Genomic DNA, 14,612 nt, shown 5'->3' on the forward strand with positions numbered 1-14,612 from the left:
AACCTAAATTTACAATGAAAAAGATCAATATAAAATCATTCCAATACATATACAAAACAGAAAGTAAAGGAAAAAAAAAAACCTTACATTAGAAAGTTGATTTTTTTGAACTGACTTAAGCTATATTCAAACATTTCAGACAGTGGAAAGAGTAGTTAATTTATGGCCAATAGAAAAACAGATATATAGCTCAAATTCAGATTTCGTTTAAACACGAAAAAAGAAATGTGTATTGATTTTTTATTTTTTTTGGGTAAAACTCAAAAGAAGTACTTAGATGGACAGTTTAACCCCTAAGTTTTGCAGTGGGAAAGATCCAAGAAAAACTTTTCCTTCCATATTAAAAATAAAAACAAAAACTTTATACTAAGAAGTAGATTGCTTTGAGCTAATTTATTAAGCCATTGAACAAAAAATAGACAGTTGAAAGAGTAAACAAATTATGGCCAATAGAAAATTAGACTAGCTAAAAATATATCCAGATCTCACAATAACAGTTAATGAACAGTTGAAAACCTAATAATTTGCATTGGAAAATGAAAACAAAAAAAAACAAAAAGGAAGAAACTTTATACTAGAAAGTTGATTGCTTTGAGCTGATTCAAGGCCATTTTGAACAACAAAAAGTCAGGCAATTGAAATAACAAACCAAAAAGGGTAATCTAAAAAAAAAAAGAGTCTGAAATTCAGATCTCACACAAATGATGATAAATAAAATAGACATGCTATGTTGCTCGGAATCTTCAAAAATGTTGTCGCGCACCCCTGTCAGATCCTCCAAAAATGCACTATATTTTGAAGGATCCGACACGAATCCTGTGACATTTTTAAAGAGTCCGAGCAACATAGCATGTCTTTTTAATTTATCATCATTAGTGTGAGATCTGAATTTCACACTCTCTTTTTTTGTGTGTGTGTTTTCCGATGACCCATTTTTGTGTACTACTTTTGGAAAATCCGACACGGACCGTGTGATATTTTTGTAGAGTCCGAACAACATAGTATATTGAAAGAGAAAGAATTAAGATATGAAAAGTACTTGGAGGTGCTTGAGAACTCATAAAGTTTGCCACGGTTAGAGAAAATGATGAGAGCAAGTTCAGCATCACAAAGCACAGAGAGTTCATAAGCTTTCTTGAGTACTCCATTTCTCCTCTTTGCAAAAGTGACTTGCCTATTAATCTTGTTTTCTATCTTCTTCAGCTCCACTCTTCCCCTACCCATTATATATCTTTTTTGCAACTTTCTTTTCTTGGGTAATAGTTGATCCTCTTTCTCTTTCAACTGGTAAACCAAAATTGTGAAAGAAATGTACAAGCAAACCCTAGAGAGAGAGAGAGAGGGAGGTGGAGTCTTTCTTGTTTATATATAGCATTGGATGCTACATGTAGCTTTTACACACTCATCCTATGTATTTAAGGGTCATTTGATAGCCGGTTAGAGTTTAAGGTACTAGTAATATAGGAATTAGTATGTACATTATTTCGAATTAGGATGTAAATTATTTCATGTAGAGATTAGTTATGTAAGGTTTAGTTATTCATGTCCTTCATCCCAATTTAAGTGTCTTACTTTATATTTAGTAGGTTGATAATTCAAACATCATACAAGACAAATTTATAACCACAAGATTCGAAGGACGTGTTAGTACATTATACACATCATCTAAATCTAGGACCACAAAATTCAAAAGTCTCTCTTTATTTCTTAAACCCTGTGCCTAGTCAAACTAAGACACTTAAATTGGGACAGGTAGAGTATTAGTATTCCACCGTCTGTCCTGCATAAAATAATATAGAGATTCCCTCATAACATATATAAGTATTAGTTATGCGGGTTTCTAAATTGCAAACTACAAATATAGTAATAGGTATGTTGAATTTTAAACATAGCAAAAGAATGCTACCAAACATGGTATTACTTATGCAAAATTTAATACATAAATAACTTAACTCCTAACCAACTACCAAACGACTCCTTAGGATATATTTATCTATATTCATTAAAGGTGTACATGAGTTTTTACATAATCAGTGCAATTCAATATACTTTAGAAAGTTAGATATTTATCTTTAGATTGACCTAATGGGTTAACAAATTTAATTTACTTTTTTCATGCTAATAAAAGATACTCATTGTGTTAATTACTACTACTAATATGTATCACAACAAAATCAAGGGTCACGATGGACCAATAGTTCTTAATTTGTCTCTCATTACAGCATCCGTAGCAAAAAGAAAAAGAACTGTTGTGTAGAAAACATTAGCAAAAACACTTATTTTTGGTTCTTTGAGAAGAAGAAAAGGTTATAACAAAATCGCTTGAAAAAGAAAAAAAAAATGGGTCCAACTAAGCGAGTAACTTCAATTAGGTTCACATTTTCCTTTTTCATACTGCCCAATTCCTATAGCAAGATCGAGAAAGAACCTTTGGATCGAGATACACAATTATGGAATCCAGCTAGAATTTTTTATTAGAAAGGGCAGGCAAAGCGCGAAGGCTACCATCCCAATAGGAAGGGCGGACGAGGAAAGGGCCCGACAATCATACCACCGCCACGACAGTCAAAAAAGAGTGTTCCCTTCAGATAAGACGCACATGCATCGGCTATCTTCAATCTTCTTTGTGTTCAATGAAAAGAAATCTTGATCTTCGTAAGCTTTTTCCTTCCCCGCCGCACCTCTCCCTCCCTTGATCTAAGGATATCACGCGAGTTAGTTATAAACGATAACAAAGAGAAAATAAGATTTATCATTAAGAAATAGATACGCCAAAAAACACTAAGTGTTCCTTAAGTGTGTTATTTTTTAATGCGTAGCTTTATTTCGAATATGTTGCAATCTTTTTAAAATAAGATTTATTATTACGAAATAGATATAAAAAAAATACTTAATATTTACTAAAACATGCTTCCACCTAGGTTTGATCCCTGGTGGTTGGGATAAAAAAGAGATGGCTAAACCATCAAGCCAAGTTTGTGAAAGTGACAATGTAGACATTTTTTATTATTTATAAAGTTCACTAATTCCATCTAACTTGTTTTCATAAATTCAATTTCGAACCTTGAAATTGACATTCAAAACATCACTACCACGAGATTACCATCTTCAAATATATCTTTTATCACTAGATTTTTACTAAAGATGAATAAAAATTGTGCACCAATTTGGAGCAAAATTGAAATTGAATGGGATAACAGGTGTTTTTTCAAAAATTGGCTCGGCCAAACTGTCACACCCCAGTCCTGATAGGGCATGATGGGCACCCGACCCTTTACTTAGAGCCGAGCGAACCCACTGGTTCTCGTTATATTCATAATCTCACTGGACTCTTAAATCCCGAAATGAAATGCATAATGAAAGCCTTTCAAAAACATTCTTTTCGTCTTTCTCGAATCAAGTAAAATATGTAATCATATGAAATTTGTAACATAATGCATAATGATACATCGGCTTGCAGAGCCGCTTGCAGGACTGGCATGCTATATACGTGACTCTGTCTGAAAAGTCTCTAACATAAATCAATATACCATAACATAGATACTCTGACTCGGCAACACTCCGGAAGGAAATTGAGCTCGCCAATCCAGCTAGAACATCTTCTAGCAATATCCTCTACTCATCTGTATACACCTGCGTGGCATGAATCGCAGCGTCCACAAGAAGGGACGTTCAGTACGAATAATGGACTGAGTATATAAGGCATGAATAACACCATAATATAGATATGAAAGGTAACATGGAGTAAGAGAAATAGCCTGTACATCTGAATGCCTCATAAGGCGGATGTCATACATGCTTAGCCTTTTAAAAAAAAAACATTTTATACATATACATAGTACCATGCCCGGCCATTAAGGCTCGGTGTCATATATATAGTATCATGCCCGGCCATTGAGGCTCGGTGTTATCATCATTAGCTCGCGTTCGGGCCTCCCGCGTCCGGGGCAATATCATAACATGCCCACTGCAGTGGTGTGCACATCTACATGCCATGCCCGGCCGACTATAGCGCGGCGCGGTGTGAGAAAATACATACATATATATAAAGCATGCATGAGAGCCAAGTAAAATCTATAAGTGCATCGGAGTGATGTAACGTCGGTAACCTCCGATTATATTATGGAATAATCATCGTCGCTTTGTCTCACCTTGAAGGAACAATTTTTATAAGGTGAGACTATTAATGAAGAATAGTATCAAGAGAAAACATAGAATAGGATCATAAATCTCATAAGGCATCAATTCATATACTTTTGGAATCTTTTAAAAAAAATAGTCATCATCCATGAATAAAATTGAGAAATCAAGAAATAGTTCAACATTCTTTTATCGTCATTGAAATCATAAACTTGGAACCTTTAAACATGAAATTGTTCTCATCATAGTCATCATAGAAATATTCTCACCCTTGACATCATCGTTGTCCTTTTAAAACATATCCATCGTTGTTGTCATAAAAGCTTATGGAGTCATAAACCTCTGGTTTGGGAAATACGAACATTTTGGAAAACATTCATGAATTATTAGGAAAGGGGTTATGCCTTGGAATCATGAACATCTAACTTTTGGAAATAAGGAGGCTATGAAAACATTTATGGAATTATAATCACAGGGATCATGCCTTTTGAAAGAAAGGGACGAGCCTTAACATACTTGGAAGATAATTTTTTTCGACTTCCAACTTACTTCCTGTCTTGCAATTCCCTTAAGATCATTCGCAGCCTCGTAATCTACATATACAACCATTCATACTATTGTTAGGCTCATCTTCATACGCTCGTCTTAAACCCCTAATTTAATTCCATTTAGATTCTGTCGAAATTCGGGCAGCATCTCCCCTGTTTATATGCCTAGCCCGAAATCGTAATATCAACAACCAATCAACAACAACAATACCAACATCATCAACACCATTATCCATACCAATATATAACCTAAAACATCCCACACGATGTTTTCTAAATTTCTCAACTAACCAACTTGTAATATGACTATTTAATAACTTTATTTCCGTAAAGAAGCCGAAATTAATACCAATAAGGAGAGATTCATACCTTTTTCCTTGTTAGGACAATAATATCTCTAATATTCACCTTGAATCCAAGCCAATTCCGCTGCAAGACAATACTATAATCACAACCGCACATTACTTGGACCTCAATTAATACTTCGTCAGTTGGAATTACCCAAAATTCTCATTTTTGTGATGTATTTTTGCTCCCCTAAGTTTCTGAATTTTCTGGAAATTTTGAGAGCTTTTTGTGACCAAAAAGAGGGATTTTATCCCTTTTATAAGTGGGCAAAGTCGGCAGTACTGTAGCAGTACTGTAGCAGCCCTGTTTCTGCTTTGCCAACTCAGTTTGTAACATCTATAATTCTCTACTCCGATGTCCTATCTACTAGAGGTTTGTTGCATTAGAAACTAGACTCGACGAAATTCATTTTAGGCTTTTGTTTCACCTTAAAACTCCTAATATACTAGGAGATATGCCCCTCCAAAGTTGACTAAAAATCTACCCAACATTTCTCAAATTTTCGTCAAACTTATTTTCTTCAATTTTCTTGATCTCGAAACCTTCCGAAACTCTCCATACATGATATTTATCATTTATTATACATGATAATGGACATGTTCTTGTGTTTCAAAATAGTCTTTCCCGATTACGACTTACGAGATCATAATCATCATTTACTTAAATAATATACTTAATAATGCCTCGTTCCTCATACTCCAAAGTTGTTTTACCTAGTCGTAACTCGACATACTCACATTCAAATTTAACCAGTGCTTCTCCGAGGTACGGGGTGTAACATTCTCCCCCCTTTCAAAAACATTCGTCCTCGAATGTTGAGGTAGAGTTCGCTCCGAGGTAGATGTCAATGTTTTTACCCGTATTTGTCGGTATTTACTTTACTTACTTGCAGTCTTATTTGCTCATTTAAAACTGAACTTATTCGAATTACGCAGTCTATTCTTACGTTTCACAGATGTCCCAAGCCTTAGTCTTCTTGGAGTTGACTTATTCTTATTCTTACTTCCTTAAAGATAACCCCAAGACTGGTCACATTTTAGCATCCTTTGCTTTCTATAGTAGCTGAATTAATCTTTGCGGTACTTTATATTTCAACCATTGCAACACAGAAATGTCTCTCTTAATTTCTCTTTCCTTCAATTGGACTTCTAGCACTTGGCTAACTAACGGCAATTCTTGTACTTATATCAAAAACATCTCAAATCTCTTCTTTAATGATTCATTTCCTTCAATTTACTCTTAAAGTTTCTGATCCTTAGTTCGGCTAATAAATTAGGGATGAATTCAGAAGTTTGTCGAAAAATAACCAAGATTCATAGTCACGCAGCGAATTCGGATCTTTTCACTCCTTCTTTTGTCTGTAACCTTCATTTGTTCCTTTTCCAATAAGAGCCACCATGTTGCTTGTTCCACGAGGTTTCGTTGTCACCCAATTGATCTAATCAAACGCAATATCCTTGATCACTGCCTTTGGGTTTCTCCTTCTACTTTTAACCTTTGCTCGATTATCACTTAATAAGTCTTTCCCATAGTTTGACGCAATTATCTGTCATTTCGATTTATCAATCAAGCGGATCTCTTAATTCCTTAAATGTCCATCTCCTTTAGTTATATCCTTGAATCCTTTTCCTGCGATCTTGTCTTCACGACTTTACCTTCCATTGACTTAGTTCCTCCTATTTCACAACCCTCTATTTCTCTACTAGTGGACAACTTTCTTATTTCGCTGCGGCACTTTTCCTTGCTTGCTTCTCTAGTGCTATTTTAGATTACGCTCTTAGTATTAATCGATTTTATATACATATCATTCCATCTCCTTTTTAATGCTTTTATCAAACTCCTTAATTCCTTACAATGTCATCATAGTTACACCTATGGTAGCGCCCAGATAGCTTGCAATAGCATTTCCTTGCCAATGGCTTATTATTATCATTAACTACTTTACCTCGGATTACTCATCCAATGCGTCAAAATACATAGCCAAGAGATCTATATTCAAATGGGACTCCATTCGACCCATACAACAATCCTCAGCATCATTCCTTATACTCTTGTATACAATATTTTCTTATCATCGTTGTTATCCCCTATCACAAGATTATACTTACAACATACTAATCCACTATTCAAAATATTTTCGAATCTTTGTTTGAATCTTTCCTCCAATTTCCTCTCCTGTAATCTTAACATCATTACAACATAACTCATAAGCATGAGACTAAAATAAGATCTTACTTAATCACAACTTCCTTTCAATACGAGTATGCTTTCCTGTTTAAGTCCTTGGCTCTCCTCTACCAGCAGCTAATTGAGACTTAACTAGCTTTCATTCTTCTTCAAATATTTGTTGTCGTACCCACACTATTTTACTAGCCATTTTCTCAGGACGATTATTTATATGGTTCTATGACATATACTCTCACGATTTAGTATCAACGGGGACTTAAAAATTACACGACGCAGGAGATACTTTCAAATCTCAGGTAGCACTGCTGTCGTGCTATCCATAGGCATACTGTCTTTCTTTCTTTTGACGATTGTTGAAATTCCTATAAATATTCCTCTTTTAAAACTCTCATCTCTTCCAACGCTGCGATTTTTCTTTAGTAGTCCCGTCTGTCCCTGATACTTATCCTTGATCACTTGTAGGACTTCTCACTTCCCCCGTTACCTTTTTGGGGTACGTTTGCTGCATATTTAATTGTAAAGGGTTAACCGTGGGCGGGGAGGGGGGGGGGGTAGGAAAGGGTTTAATAGAATTTAGAGCGCTAGGACTGACGGATGCGATCATACCAGCACTAACGCACCGGATCCCATCAGAACTCCGAAGTTAAGCGTGCTTGGGCGAGAGTAGTACTAGGATGGGTGACCCCCTGGGAAGTCCTCGTGTTGCATCCCTCCTTTTGTCGCTTTTAATTATATATTTTTTTGCAAAAATAATGTCCGGGCCGAGATGTGAAACGGACAGACTTTTAGTTGAGCAGAGGCGTGGAGCCGGGGGGGGGGGGGGGGAGAGGAGGAAAGGGCTTAATAGAATTTAGAGCGCTAGGAATGACGGATGAGACAATACCAGCACTAACGCACCGGATCCCATCAGAATTCCGAAGTTAATCGTGTTTGGGTGAGAGTAGTACTAGGATGGGTGACCCCCTGGGAGGTCCTCGTGTTGCATCCTCCTTTTGCTGCTTTTAATTATATATTTTTTGCAAAATAACGTCCGGGCCGAGATGTGAAAAGGACAGGCTTTTAGTTATGCGTGGGCGGGAAGGGGGAGGGGGGGTAGGAAAGGGTTTATTAGAATTTAGAGCGCAAGAAATGACGGATGCGATCATACCAGCACTAACGCATCGGATCCCATCAGAACTCCGAAGTTAAGCGTGCTCGGGCGAGAGAAGTACTAGGATGGGTGACCCCCTGGGAAGTCCTCGTGTTGCATCCCTTCTTTTGTCGTTTTTAATTATATATTTTTTGCAAAATAACGTCCGGGCCGAGATGTGAAAAGGACAGGCTTTTAGTTCAGCGTGGGCGGGGAAGGGGGGTAGGAAAGGGTTTAATAGAATTTAGAGCACTAGGAATGACGGGTGTGATCATACCAGCATTAACGCACCAGATCCCATCAGAACTCCGAAGTTAAGCTTGCTTGGGCGAGAGTAGTACTAGGATGGGTGACCCCCTGGGAAGTCGTCGTGTTGCATCCCTTCTTTTGTCGCTTTTAATTATATATTTTTTGCAAAATAACGTTCGGGCCGAGATGTGAAAAGGACAGGCTTATAGTTAAGCGTGGGCGGGAAGGGGGGGGGGGGTAGGAAAGGGTTTAATAGAATTTAGAGCGCTAGGAATGACGGATGCGATCATACCAGCACTAACGCACCGGATCCCATAAGAACTCCGAAGTTAAGCGTGCTTGGGCGAGAGAAGTACTAGGATGGGTGACCCCCTGGGAAGTCCTCGTGTTGCATCCTCCTTTTGTCGCTTTTAATTATATATTTTTGGCAAAATAACGTTCGGGTTGAGATGTGAAAAGGACAGGCTTTTAGTTCAGCGTGGGTGGGGAAGGGGGGTAGGAAAGGGTTTAATAGAATTTAGAGCACTAGGAATGACGGGTGTGATCATACCAGCATTAACACACCAGATCCCATCAGTACTCCGAAGTTAAGCGTGCTTGGGCGAGAGTAGTACTAGGATGGGTGACCCCCTGGGAAGTCGTCGTGTTGCATCCCTTCTTTTGTCGCTTTTAATTATATATTTTTTGCAAAATAACGTTCGGGCCAAGATGTGAAAAGGAGAGACTTATAGTTAAGCGTGGGCGGGAAGGGGGGGGGGGGGGGGGGGGTAGGAAAGGGTTTAATAGAATTTAGAGCGCTAGGAATGACGGATGCGATCATACCAGCACTAACGCACCGGATCCCATAAGAACTCCGAAGTTAAGCGTGCTTGGGCGAGAGAAGTACTAGGATGGGTGACCCCCTGGGAAGTCCTCGTGTTGCATCCTCCTTTTGTCGCTTTTAATTATATATTTTTTGCAAAATAACGTTCGGGTTGAGATGTGAAAAGGACAGGCTTTTAGTTCAGCGTGGGTGGGGAAGGGGGGTAGGAAAGGGTTTAATAGAATTTAGAGCACTAGGAATGACGGGTGTGATCATACCAGCATTAACACACCAGATCCCATCAGAACTCCGAAGTTAAGCGTGCTTGGGCGAGAGTAGTACTAGGATGAGTGACCCCCTGGGAAGTCGTCGTGTTGCATCCCTTCTTTTGTCGCTTTTAATTATATATTTTTTGCAAAATAACGTTCGGGCCGAGATGTGAAAAGGAGAGGCTTATAGTTAAGCGTGGGCGGGAAGGGGGGGGGGGGGGTAGGAAAGGGTTTAATAGAATTTAGAGCGCTAGGAATGACGGATGCGATCATACCAGCACTAACGCACCGGATCCCATAAGAACTCCGAAGTTAAGCGTGCTTGGGCGAGAGAAGTACTAGGATGGGTGACCCCCTGGGAAGTCCTCGTGTTGCATCCTCCTTTTGTCGCTTTTAATTATATATTTTTGGCAAAATAACGTTCGGGTTGAGATGTGAAAAGGACAGGCTTTTAGTTCAGCGTGGGTGGGGAAGGGGGGTAGGAAAGGGTTTAATAGAATTTAGAGCACTAGGAATGACGGGTGTGATCATACCAGCATTAACACACCAGATCCCATCAGAACTCCGAAGTTAAGCGTGCTTGGGCGAGAGTAGTACTAGGATGGGTGACCCCCTGGGAAGTCGTCGTGTTGCATCCCTTCTTTTGTCGCTTTTAATTATATATTTTTTGCAAAATAACTTTCGGGCCGAGATGTGAAAAGGAGAGGCTTATAGTTAAGCGTGGGCGGGAAGGGGGGGGGGGGGGGGGTAGGAAAGGGTTTAATAGAATTTAGAGCGCTAGGAATGACGGATGCGATCATACCAGCACTAACGCACCGGATCCAATAAGAACTCCGAAGTTAAGCGTGCTTGGGCGAGAGAAGTACTAGGATGGGTGACCCCCTGGGAAGTCCTCGTGTTGCATCCTCCTTTTGTCGCTTTTAATTATATATTTTTTGCAAAATAACGATCGGAACGAGATGTGAAAAGGACAGGCTTTTAGTTAAGCGTGGGCAGGGAGGGGGGGGGGGGTAGGAAAGGGTTTAATAGAATTTAGAGCGCTAGGAAAGACGGATGTGATCATACCAGCACTAACGCACCGGATCCCGTCAGAAATCCGAAGTTAAGCGTGCTTGGGCGAGAGCAGTACTAGGATGGGTGAGCCCCTGGGAAGTCGTCGTGTTACATCCCTTCTTTTGTCGCTTTTAATTATATATTTTTTGCAAAATAACGTCGGGGCCAAGATGTGAAAAGGACAGGCTTTTAGTTAAGCGTGGGCGGGGAGGGGGAGGGGGGGGGGGGGTAGGAAAGGGTTTAATAGAATTTAGAGCGCTAGGAATGACGGATGCGACCATACCAGCACTAACGCACCGGATCCCATCAGAACTCCGAAGTTAAGCGTGCTTGGGCGAGAGTAATACTAGGATGGGTGACCCCCTGGGAAGTCCTCGTATTGCATCCTCCTTTTGTCGCTTTTAATTATATATTTTTGGCAAAATAACGTTCGGGCTGAGATGTGAAAAGGATAGCCTTTTAGTTAAGCGTGGGCGGGGAGGGAGAGGGGTAGGAAAGGGTTTAATAGAATTTAGAGCGCTAGGAATGACGGATGCGATCATACCCGCACTAACGCCCCAAATCCCATCAGAACTCCGAAGTTAAGCGTGCTTGGGCGAGAGTAGTACTTGGATGGGTGACCCCCTGGGAAGTCCTCGTGTTGCATCCCTTCTTTTGTCGCTTTTAATTATAAATTTTTTGCAAAATAACGTCCGGGCCGAGATGTGAAAAGGACAGGCTTTTAGTTAAGCGTGGGCGGGAAGGGGGAGGGGGGTAGAAAAGGGTTTATTAGAATTTAGAGAGCAAGAAATGACGGATGCGATCATACCAGCACTAACGCACCGGATCCCATCAGAACTCCGAAGTTAAGCGTGCTCGGGCGAGAGTAGTACTAGGATGGGTGACCCCCTGGGAAGTCCTCGTGTTGCATCCTCATTTTGTCGCTTTTAATTATATATTTTTTGCAAAATAACGTTCGTGCAGAGATGTGAAAAGGACAGGCTTTTAGTTAAGCGTGGGCGGGGAGGGGGGGGGGTAGGAAAGTGTTTAATAGAATTTAGAGCGCTAGGAATGACGGATGCGATCATACCAGCACTAACGCACCGGATCCCATCAGAACTCCGAAGTTAAGCGTGCGTGGGCGAGAGTAGTACTAGGATGGGTGACCTCCTGGGAAGTCGTCGTGTTGCATCCCTTCTTTTGTCGCTTTTAATTATATATTTTTTGCAAAATAATGTCCGGGTCGAGATGTGAAAAGGACAGGCTTTTAGTTAAGCGTGGGCGGGGAGGGGGGGGGGGGGTAGGAAAGGGTTTAATAGAATTTAGAGCGCTAGGAATGACGGATGCGATCATACCAGCACTAACGCACCGGATCCCATCAGAACTCCGAAGTTAAGCGTGCCTGGGCGAGAGTTGTACTAGGATGGGTGACCCCTTGGGATGTCCCCGTGTTGCATCCTCCTTTTGTCGCTTTTAATTATATATTTTTGGCAAAATAACGTTCGGGTTGAGATGTGAAAAGGACAGGCTTTTAGTTCAGCGTGGGCGGGGAAGGGGGTAGGAAAGGGTTTAATAGAATTTAGAGCACTAGGAATGACGGGTGTGATCATACCAGCATTAACACACCAGATCCCATCAGAACTCCGAAGTTAAGCGTGCTTGGGCGAGAGTAGTACTAGGATGGGTGACCCCCTGGGAAGTCGTCTTGTTGCATCCTTTCTTTTGTCGCTTTTAATTATATATTTTTTGCAAAATAACGTTCGGGCCGAGATGTGAAAAGGACAGGCTTATAGTTAAGCGTGGGCGGAAAAGGGGGGGGGGGGGTAGGAAAGGGTTTAATAGAATTTAGAGCGCTAGGAATGACGGATGCGATCATACCAGCACTAACGCACCGGATCCCATAAGAACTCCGAAGTTAAGCGTGCTTGGGCGAGAGAAGTACTAGGATGGGTGACCCCCTGGGAAGTCCTCGTGTTGCATCCTCCTTTTGTCGCTTTTAATTATATATTTTTGGCAAAATAACGTTCGGGTTGAGATGTGAAAAGGACAGGCTTTTAGTTCAGCGTGGGTGGGGAAGGGGGGTAGGAAAGGGTTTAATAGAATTTAGAGCACTAGGAATGACGGGTGTGATCATACCAGCATTAACACACCAGATCCCATCAGAACTCCGAAGTTAAGCGTGCTTGGGCGAGAGTAGTACTAGGATGGGTGACCCCCTGGGAAGTCGTCGTGTTGCATCCCTTCTTTTGTCGCTTTTAATTATATATTTTTTGCAAAATAACGTTCGGGCCGAGATGTGAAAAGGAGAGGCTTATAGTTAAGCGTGGGCGGGAAGGGGGGGGGGGGGGGGTAGGAAAGGGTTTAATAGAATTTAGAGCGCTAGGAATGACGGATGCGATCATACCAGCACTAACGCACCAGATCCCATAAGAACTCCGAAGTTAAGCGTGCTTGGGCGAGAGAAGTACTAGGATGGGTGACCCCCTGGGAAGTCCTCGTGTTGCATCCTCCTTTTGTCGCTTTTAATTATATATTTTTTGCAAAATAACGATCGGAACGAGATGTGAAAAGGACAGGCTTTTAGTTAAGCGTGGGCAGGGAGGGGGGGGGGGGTAGGAAAGGGTTTAATAGAATTTAGAGCGCTAGGAAAGACGGATGTGATCATACCAGCACTAACGCACCGGATCCCGTCAGAAATCCGAAGTTAAGCGTGCTTGGGCGAGAGCAGTACTAGGATGGGTGAGCCCCTGGGAAGTCCTCGTGTTGCATCCCTTCTTTTGTCGCTTTAATTATATATTTTTTGCAAAATAACGTCCGGGCCGAGATGTGAAAAGGACAGGCTTTTAGTTAAGCGTGGGCGGGAAGGGGGAGGGGGGGTAGGAAAGGGTTTATTAGAATTTAGAGAGCAAGAATTGACGGATGCGATCATACCAGCACTAACGCACCGGATCCCATCAGAACTCCGAAGTTAAGCGTGCTCGGGCGAGAGTAGTACTAGGATGGGTGACCCCCTGGGAAGTCCTCGTGTTGCATCCTCATTTTGTCGCTTTTAATTATATATTTTTTGCAAAATAACGTTCGGGCCGAGATGTGAAAAGGACAGGCTTTTAGTTAAGCGTGGGCGGGGAGGGGGGGGGTAGGAAAGTGTTTAATAGAATTTAGAGCGCTAGGAATGACGGATGCGATCATACCAGCACTAACGCACCGGATCCCATCCGAACTCCGAAGTTAAGCGTGCGTGGGCGAGAGTAGTACTAGGATGGGTGACCTCCTGGGAAGTCGTCGTGTTGCATCCCTTCTTTTGTCGCTTTTAATTATATATTTTTTGCAAAATAATGTCCGGGTCGAGATGTGAAAAGGACAGGCTTTTAGTTAAGCGTGGGCGGGGAGGGGGGGGGGGGTAGGAAAGGGTTTAATAGAATTTAGAGCGCTAGGAATGACGGATGCGATCATACCAGCACTAACGCACCGGATCCCATCAGAACTCCGAAGTTAAGCGTGCCTGGGCGAGAGTTGTACTAGGATGGGTGACCCCTTGGGATGTCCCCGTGTTGCATCCTCCTTTTGTCGCTTTTAATTATATATTTTTGGCAAAATAACGTTCGGGTTGAGATGTGAAAAGGACAGGCTTTTAGTTCAGCGTGGGCGGGGAAGGGGGGTAGGAAAGGGTTTAATAGAATTCAGAGCACTAGGAATGACGGGTGTGATCATACCAGCATTAACACACCAGATCCCATCAGAACTCCGAAGTTAAGCGTGCTTGGGCGAGAGTAGTACTAGGATGGGTGACCCCCTGGGAAGTCGTCTTGTTGCATCCTTTCTTTTGTCGCTTTTAATTATATATTTTTTGCAAAATAACGTTCGGGCCGAGATGTGAAAAGGACAGGCTTATAGTTAAGCGTGGGCGG

General features: G+C 41.2%; 1 protein-coding gene and 26 non-coding genes across 28 annotated transcripts in view; 26 read left to right on the top strand and 1 right to left on the bottom strand.

The window, feature by feature from the left end:
- LOC132616864 (agamous-like MADS-box protein MADS2) overlaps positions 1-1,387 on the bottom strand; it is a 30,318-nt gene extending 28,931 nt beyond the window's left edge. Inside the window, exon 1 of one of the 2 annotated variants that reach the window (XM_060331611.1) lies at positions 1,040-1,387. In XM_060331611.1, the coding sequence (XP_060187594.1) occupies positions 1,040-1,224 (185 nt within the window). In that variant the 5' untranslated portion in view covers positions 1,225-1,387. Of the gene's footprint in view, positions 1-87; positions 221-1,039 lie in introns of those variants that run through there. The other variant, XM_060331612.1, reaches the window with a different exon arrangement.
- A 6,428-nt stretch (positions 1,388-7,815) lies between these two features.
- LOC132620931 (5S ribosomal RNA) lies at positions 7,816-7,934 on the top strand. The gene has a single exon (XR_009575357.1). It is a non-coding gene; the product is annotated as a 5S ribosomal RNA (ribosomal RNA).
- A 158-nt stretch (positions 7,935-8,092) lies between these two features.
- On the top strand, positions 8,093-8,211 carry LOC132620922 (5S ribosomal RNA). The gene has a single exon (XR_009575348.1). It is a non-coding gene; the product is annotated as a 5S ribosomal RNA (ribosomal RNA).
- Positions 8,212-8,356: 145 nt separating this feature from the next.
- Positions 8,357-8,475, top strand: LOC132620800 (5S ribosomal RNA). The gene has a single exon (XR_009575228.1). It is a non-coding gene; the product is annotated as a 5S ribosomal RNA (ribosomal RNA).
- A 140-nt stretch (positions 8,476-8,615) lies between these two features.
- Positions 8,616-8,734, top strand: LOC132620878 (5S ribosomal RNA). The gene has a single exon (XR_009575304.1). It is a non-coding gene; the product is annotated as a 5S ribosomal RNA (ribosomal RNA).
- A 145-nt stretch (positions 8,735-8,879) lies between these two features.
- On the top strand, positions 8,880-8,998 carry LOC132620779 (5S ribosomal RNA). Its single transcript, XR_009575208.1, has one exon. It is a non-coding gene; the product is annotated as a 5S ribosomal RNA (ribosomal RNA).
- Positions 8,999-9,137: 139 nt separating this feature from the next.
- Positions 9,138-9,256, top strand: LOC132620889 (5S ribosomal RNA). The gene has a single exon (XR_009575315.1). It is a non-coding gene; the product is annotated as a 5S ribosomal RNA (ribosomal RNA).
- Positions 9,257-9,409: 153 nt separating this feature from the next.
- LOC132620781 (5S ribosomal RNA) lies at positions 9,410-9,528 on the top strand. The gene has a single exon (XR_009575209.1). It is a non-coding gene; the product is annotated as a 5S ribosomal RNA (ribosomal RNA).
- Positions 9,529-9,667: 139 nt separating this feature from the next.
- Positions 9,668-9,786, top strand: LOC132620899 (5S ribosomal RNA). The gene has a single exon (XR_009575324.1). It is a non-coding gene; the product is annotated as a 5S ribosomal RNA (ribosomal RNA).
- Positions 9,787-9,933: 147 nt separating this feature from the next.
- Positions 9,934-10,052, top strand: LOC132620782 (5S ribosomal RNA). Its single transcript, XR_009575210.1, has one exon. It is a non-coding gene; the product is annotated as a 5S ribosomal RNA (ribosomal RNA).
- A 139-nt stretch (positions 10,053-10,191) lies between these two features.
- On the top strand, positions 10,192-10,310 carry LOC132620868 (5S ribosomal RNA). Its single transcript, XR_009575294.1, has one exon. It is a non-coding gene; the product is annotated as a 5S ribosomal RNA (ribosomal RNA).
- Positions 10,311-10,460: 150 nt separating this feature from the next.
- LOC132620834 (5S ribosomal RNA) lies at positions 10,461-10,579 on the top strand. The gene has a single exon (XR_009575260.1). It is a non-coding gene; the product is annotated as a 5S ribosomal RNA (ribosomal RNA).
- A 144-nt stretch (positions 10,580-10,723) lies between these two features.
- On the top strand, positions 10,724-10,842 carry LOC132620910 (5S ribosomal RNA). The gene has a single exon (XR_009575335.1). It is a non-coding gene; the product is annotated as a 5S ribosomal RNA (ribosomal RNA).
- A 152-nt stretch (positions 10,843-10,994) lies between these two features.
- On the top strand, positions 10,995-11,113 carry LOC132620804 (5S ribosomal RNA). The gene has a single exon (XR_009575231.1). It is a non-coding gene; the product is annotated as a 5S ribosomal RNA (ribosomal RNA).
- Positions 11,114-11,255: 142 nt separating this feature from the next.
- On the top strand, positions 11,256-11,374 carry LOC132620871 (5S ribosomal RNA). Its single transcript, XR_009575297.1, has one exon. It is a non-coding gene; the product is annotated as a 5S ribosomal RNA (ribosomal RNA).
- Positions 11,375-11,519: 145 nt separating this feature from the next.
- Positions 11,520-11,638, top strand: LOC132620758 (5S ribosomal RNA). Its single transcript, XR_009575187.1, has one exon. It is a non-coding gene; the product is annotated as a 5S ribosomal RNA (ribosomal RNA).
- A 142-nt stretch (positions 11,639-11,780) lies between these two features.
- Positions 11,781-11,899, top strand: LOC132620810 (5S ribosomal RNA). The gene has a single exon (XR_009575238.1). It is a non-coding gene; the product is annotated as a 5S ribosomal RNA (ribosomal RNA).
- Positions 11,900-12,045: 146 nt separating this feature from the next.
- Positions 12,046-12,164, top strand: LOC132620846 (5S ribosomal RNA). Its single transcript, XR_009575272.1, has one exon. It is a non-coding gene; the product is annotated as a 5S ribosomal RNA (ribosomal RNA).
- A 138-nt stretch (positions 12,165-12,302) lies between these two features.
- LOC132620905 (5S ribosomal RNA) lies at positions 12,303-12,421 on the top strand. Its single transcript, XR_009575331.1, has one exon. It is a non-coding gene; the product is annotated as a 5S ribosomal RNA (ribosomal RNA).
- Positions 12,422-12,568: 147 nt separating this feature from the next.
- Positions 12,569-12,687, top strand: LOC132620784 (5S ribosomal RNA). The gene has a single exon (XR_009575212.1). It is a non-coding gene; the product is annotated as a 5S ribosomal RNA (ribosomal RNA).
- Positions 12,688-12,826: 139 nt separating this feature from the next.
- Positions 12,827-12,945, top strand: LOC132620869 (5S ribosomal RNA). Its single transcript, XR_009575295.1, has one exon. It is a non-coding gene; the product is annotated as a 5S ribosomal RNA (ribosomal RNA).
- A 149-nt stretch (positions 12,946-13,094) lies between these two features.
- On the top strand, positions 13,095-13,213 carry LOC132620818 (5S ribosomal RNA). The gene has a single exon (XR_009575245.1). It is a non-coding gene; the product is annotated as a 5S ribosomal RNA (ribosomal RNA).
- A 144-nt stretch (positions 13,214-13,357) lies between these two features.
- Positions 13,358-13,476, top strand: LOC132620877 (5S ribosomal RNA). Its single transcript, XR_009575302.1, has one exon. It is a non-coding gene; the product is annotated as a 5S ribosomal RNA (ribosomal RNA).
- A 145-nt stretch (positions 13,477-13,621) lies between these two features.
- On the top strand, positions 13,622-13,740 carry LOC132620760 (5S ribosomal RNA). The gene has a single exon (XR_009575189.1). It is a non-coding gene; the product is annotated as a 5S ribosomal RNA (ribosomal RNA).
- A 141-nt stretch (positions 13,741-13,881) lies between these two features.
- Positions 13,882-14,000, top strand: LOC132620806 (5S ribosomal RNA). Its single transcript, XR_009575233.1, has one exon. It is a non-coding gene; the product is annotated as a 5S ribosomal RNA (ribosomal RNA).
- Positions 14,001-14,145: 145 nt separating this feature from the next.
- Positions 14,146-14,264, top strand: LOC132620847 (5S ribosomal RNA). The gene has a single exon (XR_009575273.1). It is a non-coding gene; the product is annotated as a 5S ribosomal RNA (ribosomal RNA).
- Positions 14,265-14,403: 139 nt separating this feature from the next.
- LOC132620906 (5S ribosomal RNA) lies at positions 14,404-14,522 on the top strand. The gene has a single exon (XR_009575332.1). It is a non-coding gene; the product is annotated as a 5S ribosomal RNA (ribosomal RNA).
- Positions 14,523-14,612: the final 90 nt, after the last annotated feature.

The sequence above is a fragment of the Lycium barbarum genome, chromosome 11 (genome assembly GCF_019175385.1).
Source record: "Lycium barbarum isolate Lr01 chromosome 11, ASM1917538v2, whole genome shotgun sequence".
Classification (NCBI taxonomy): domain Eukaryota; kingdom Viridiplantae; phylum Streptophyta; class Magnoliopsida; order Solanales; family Solanaceae; genus Lycium; species Lycium barbarum.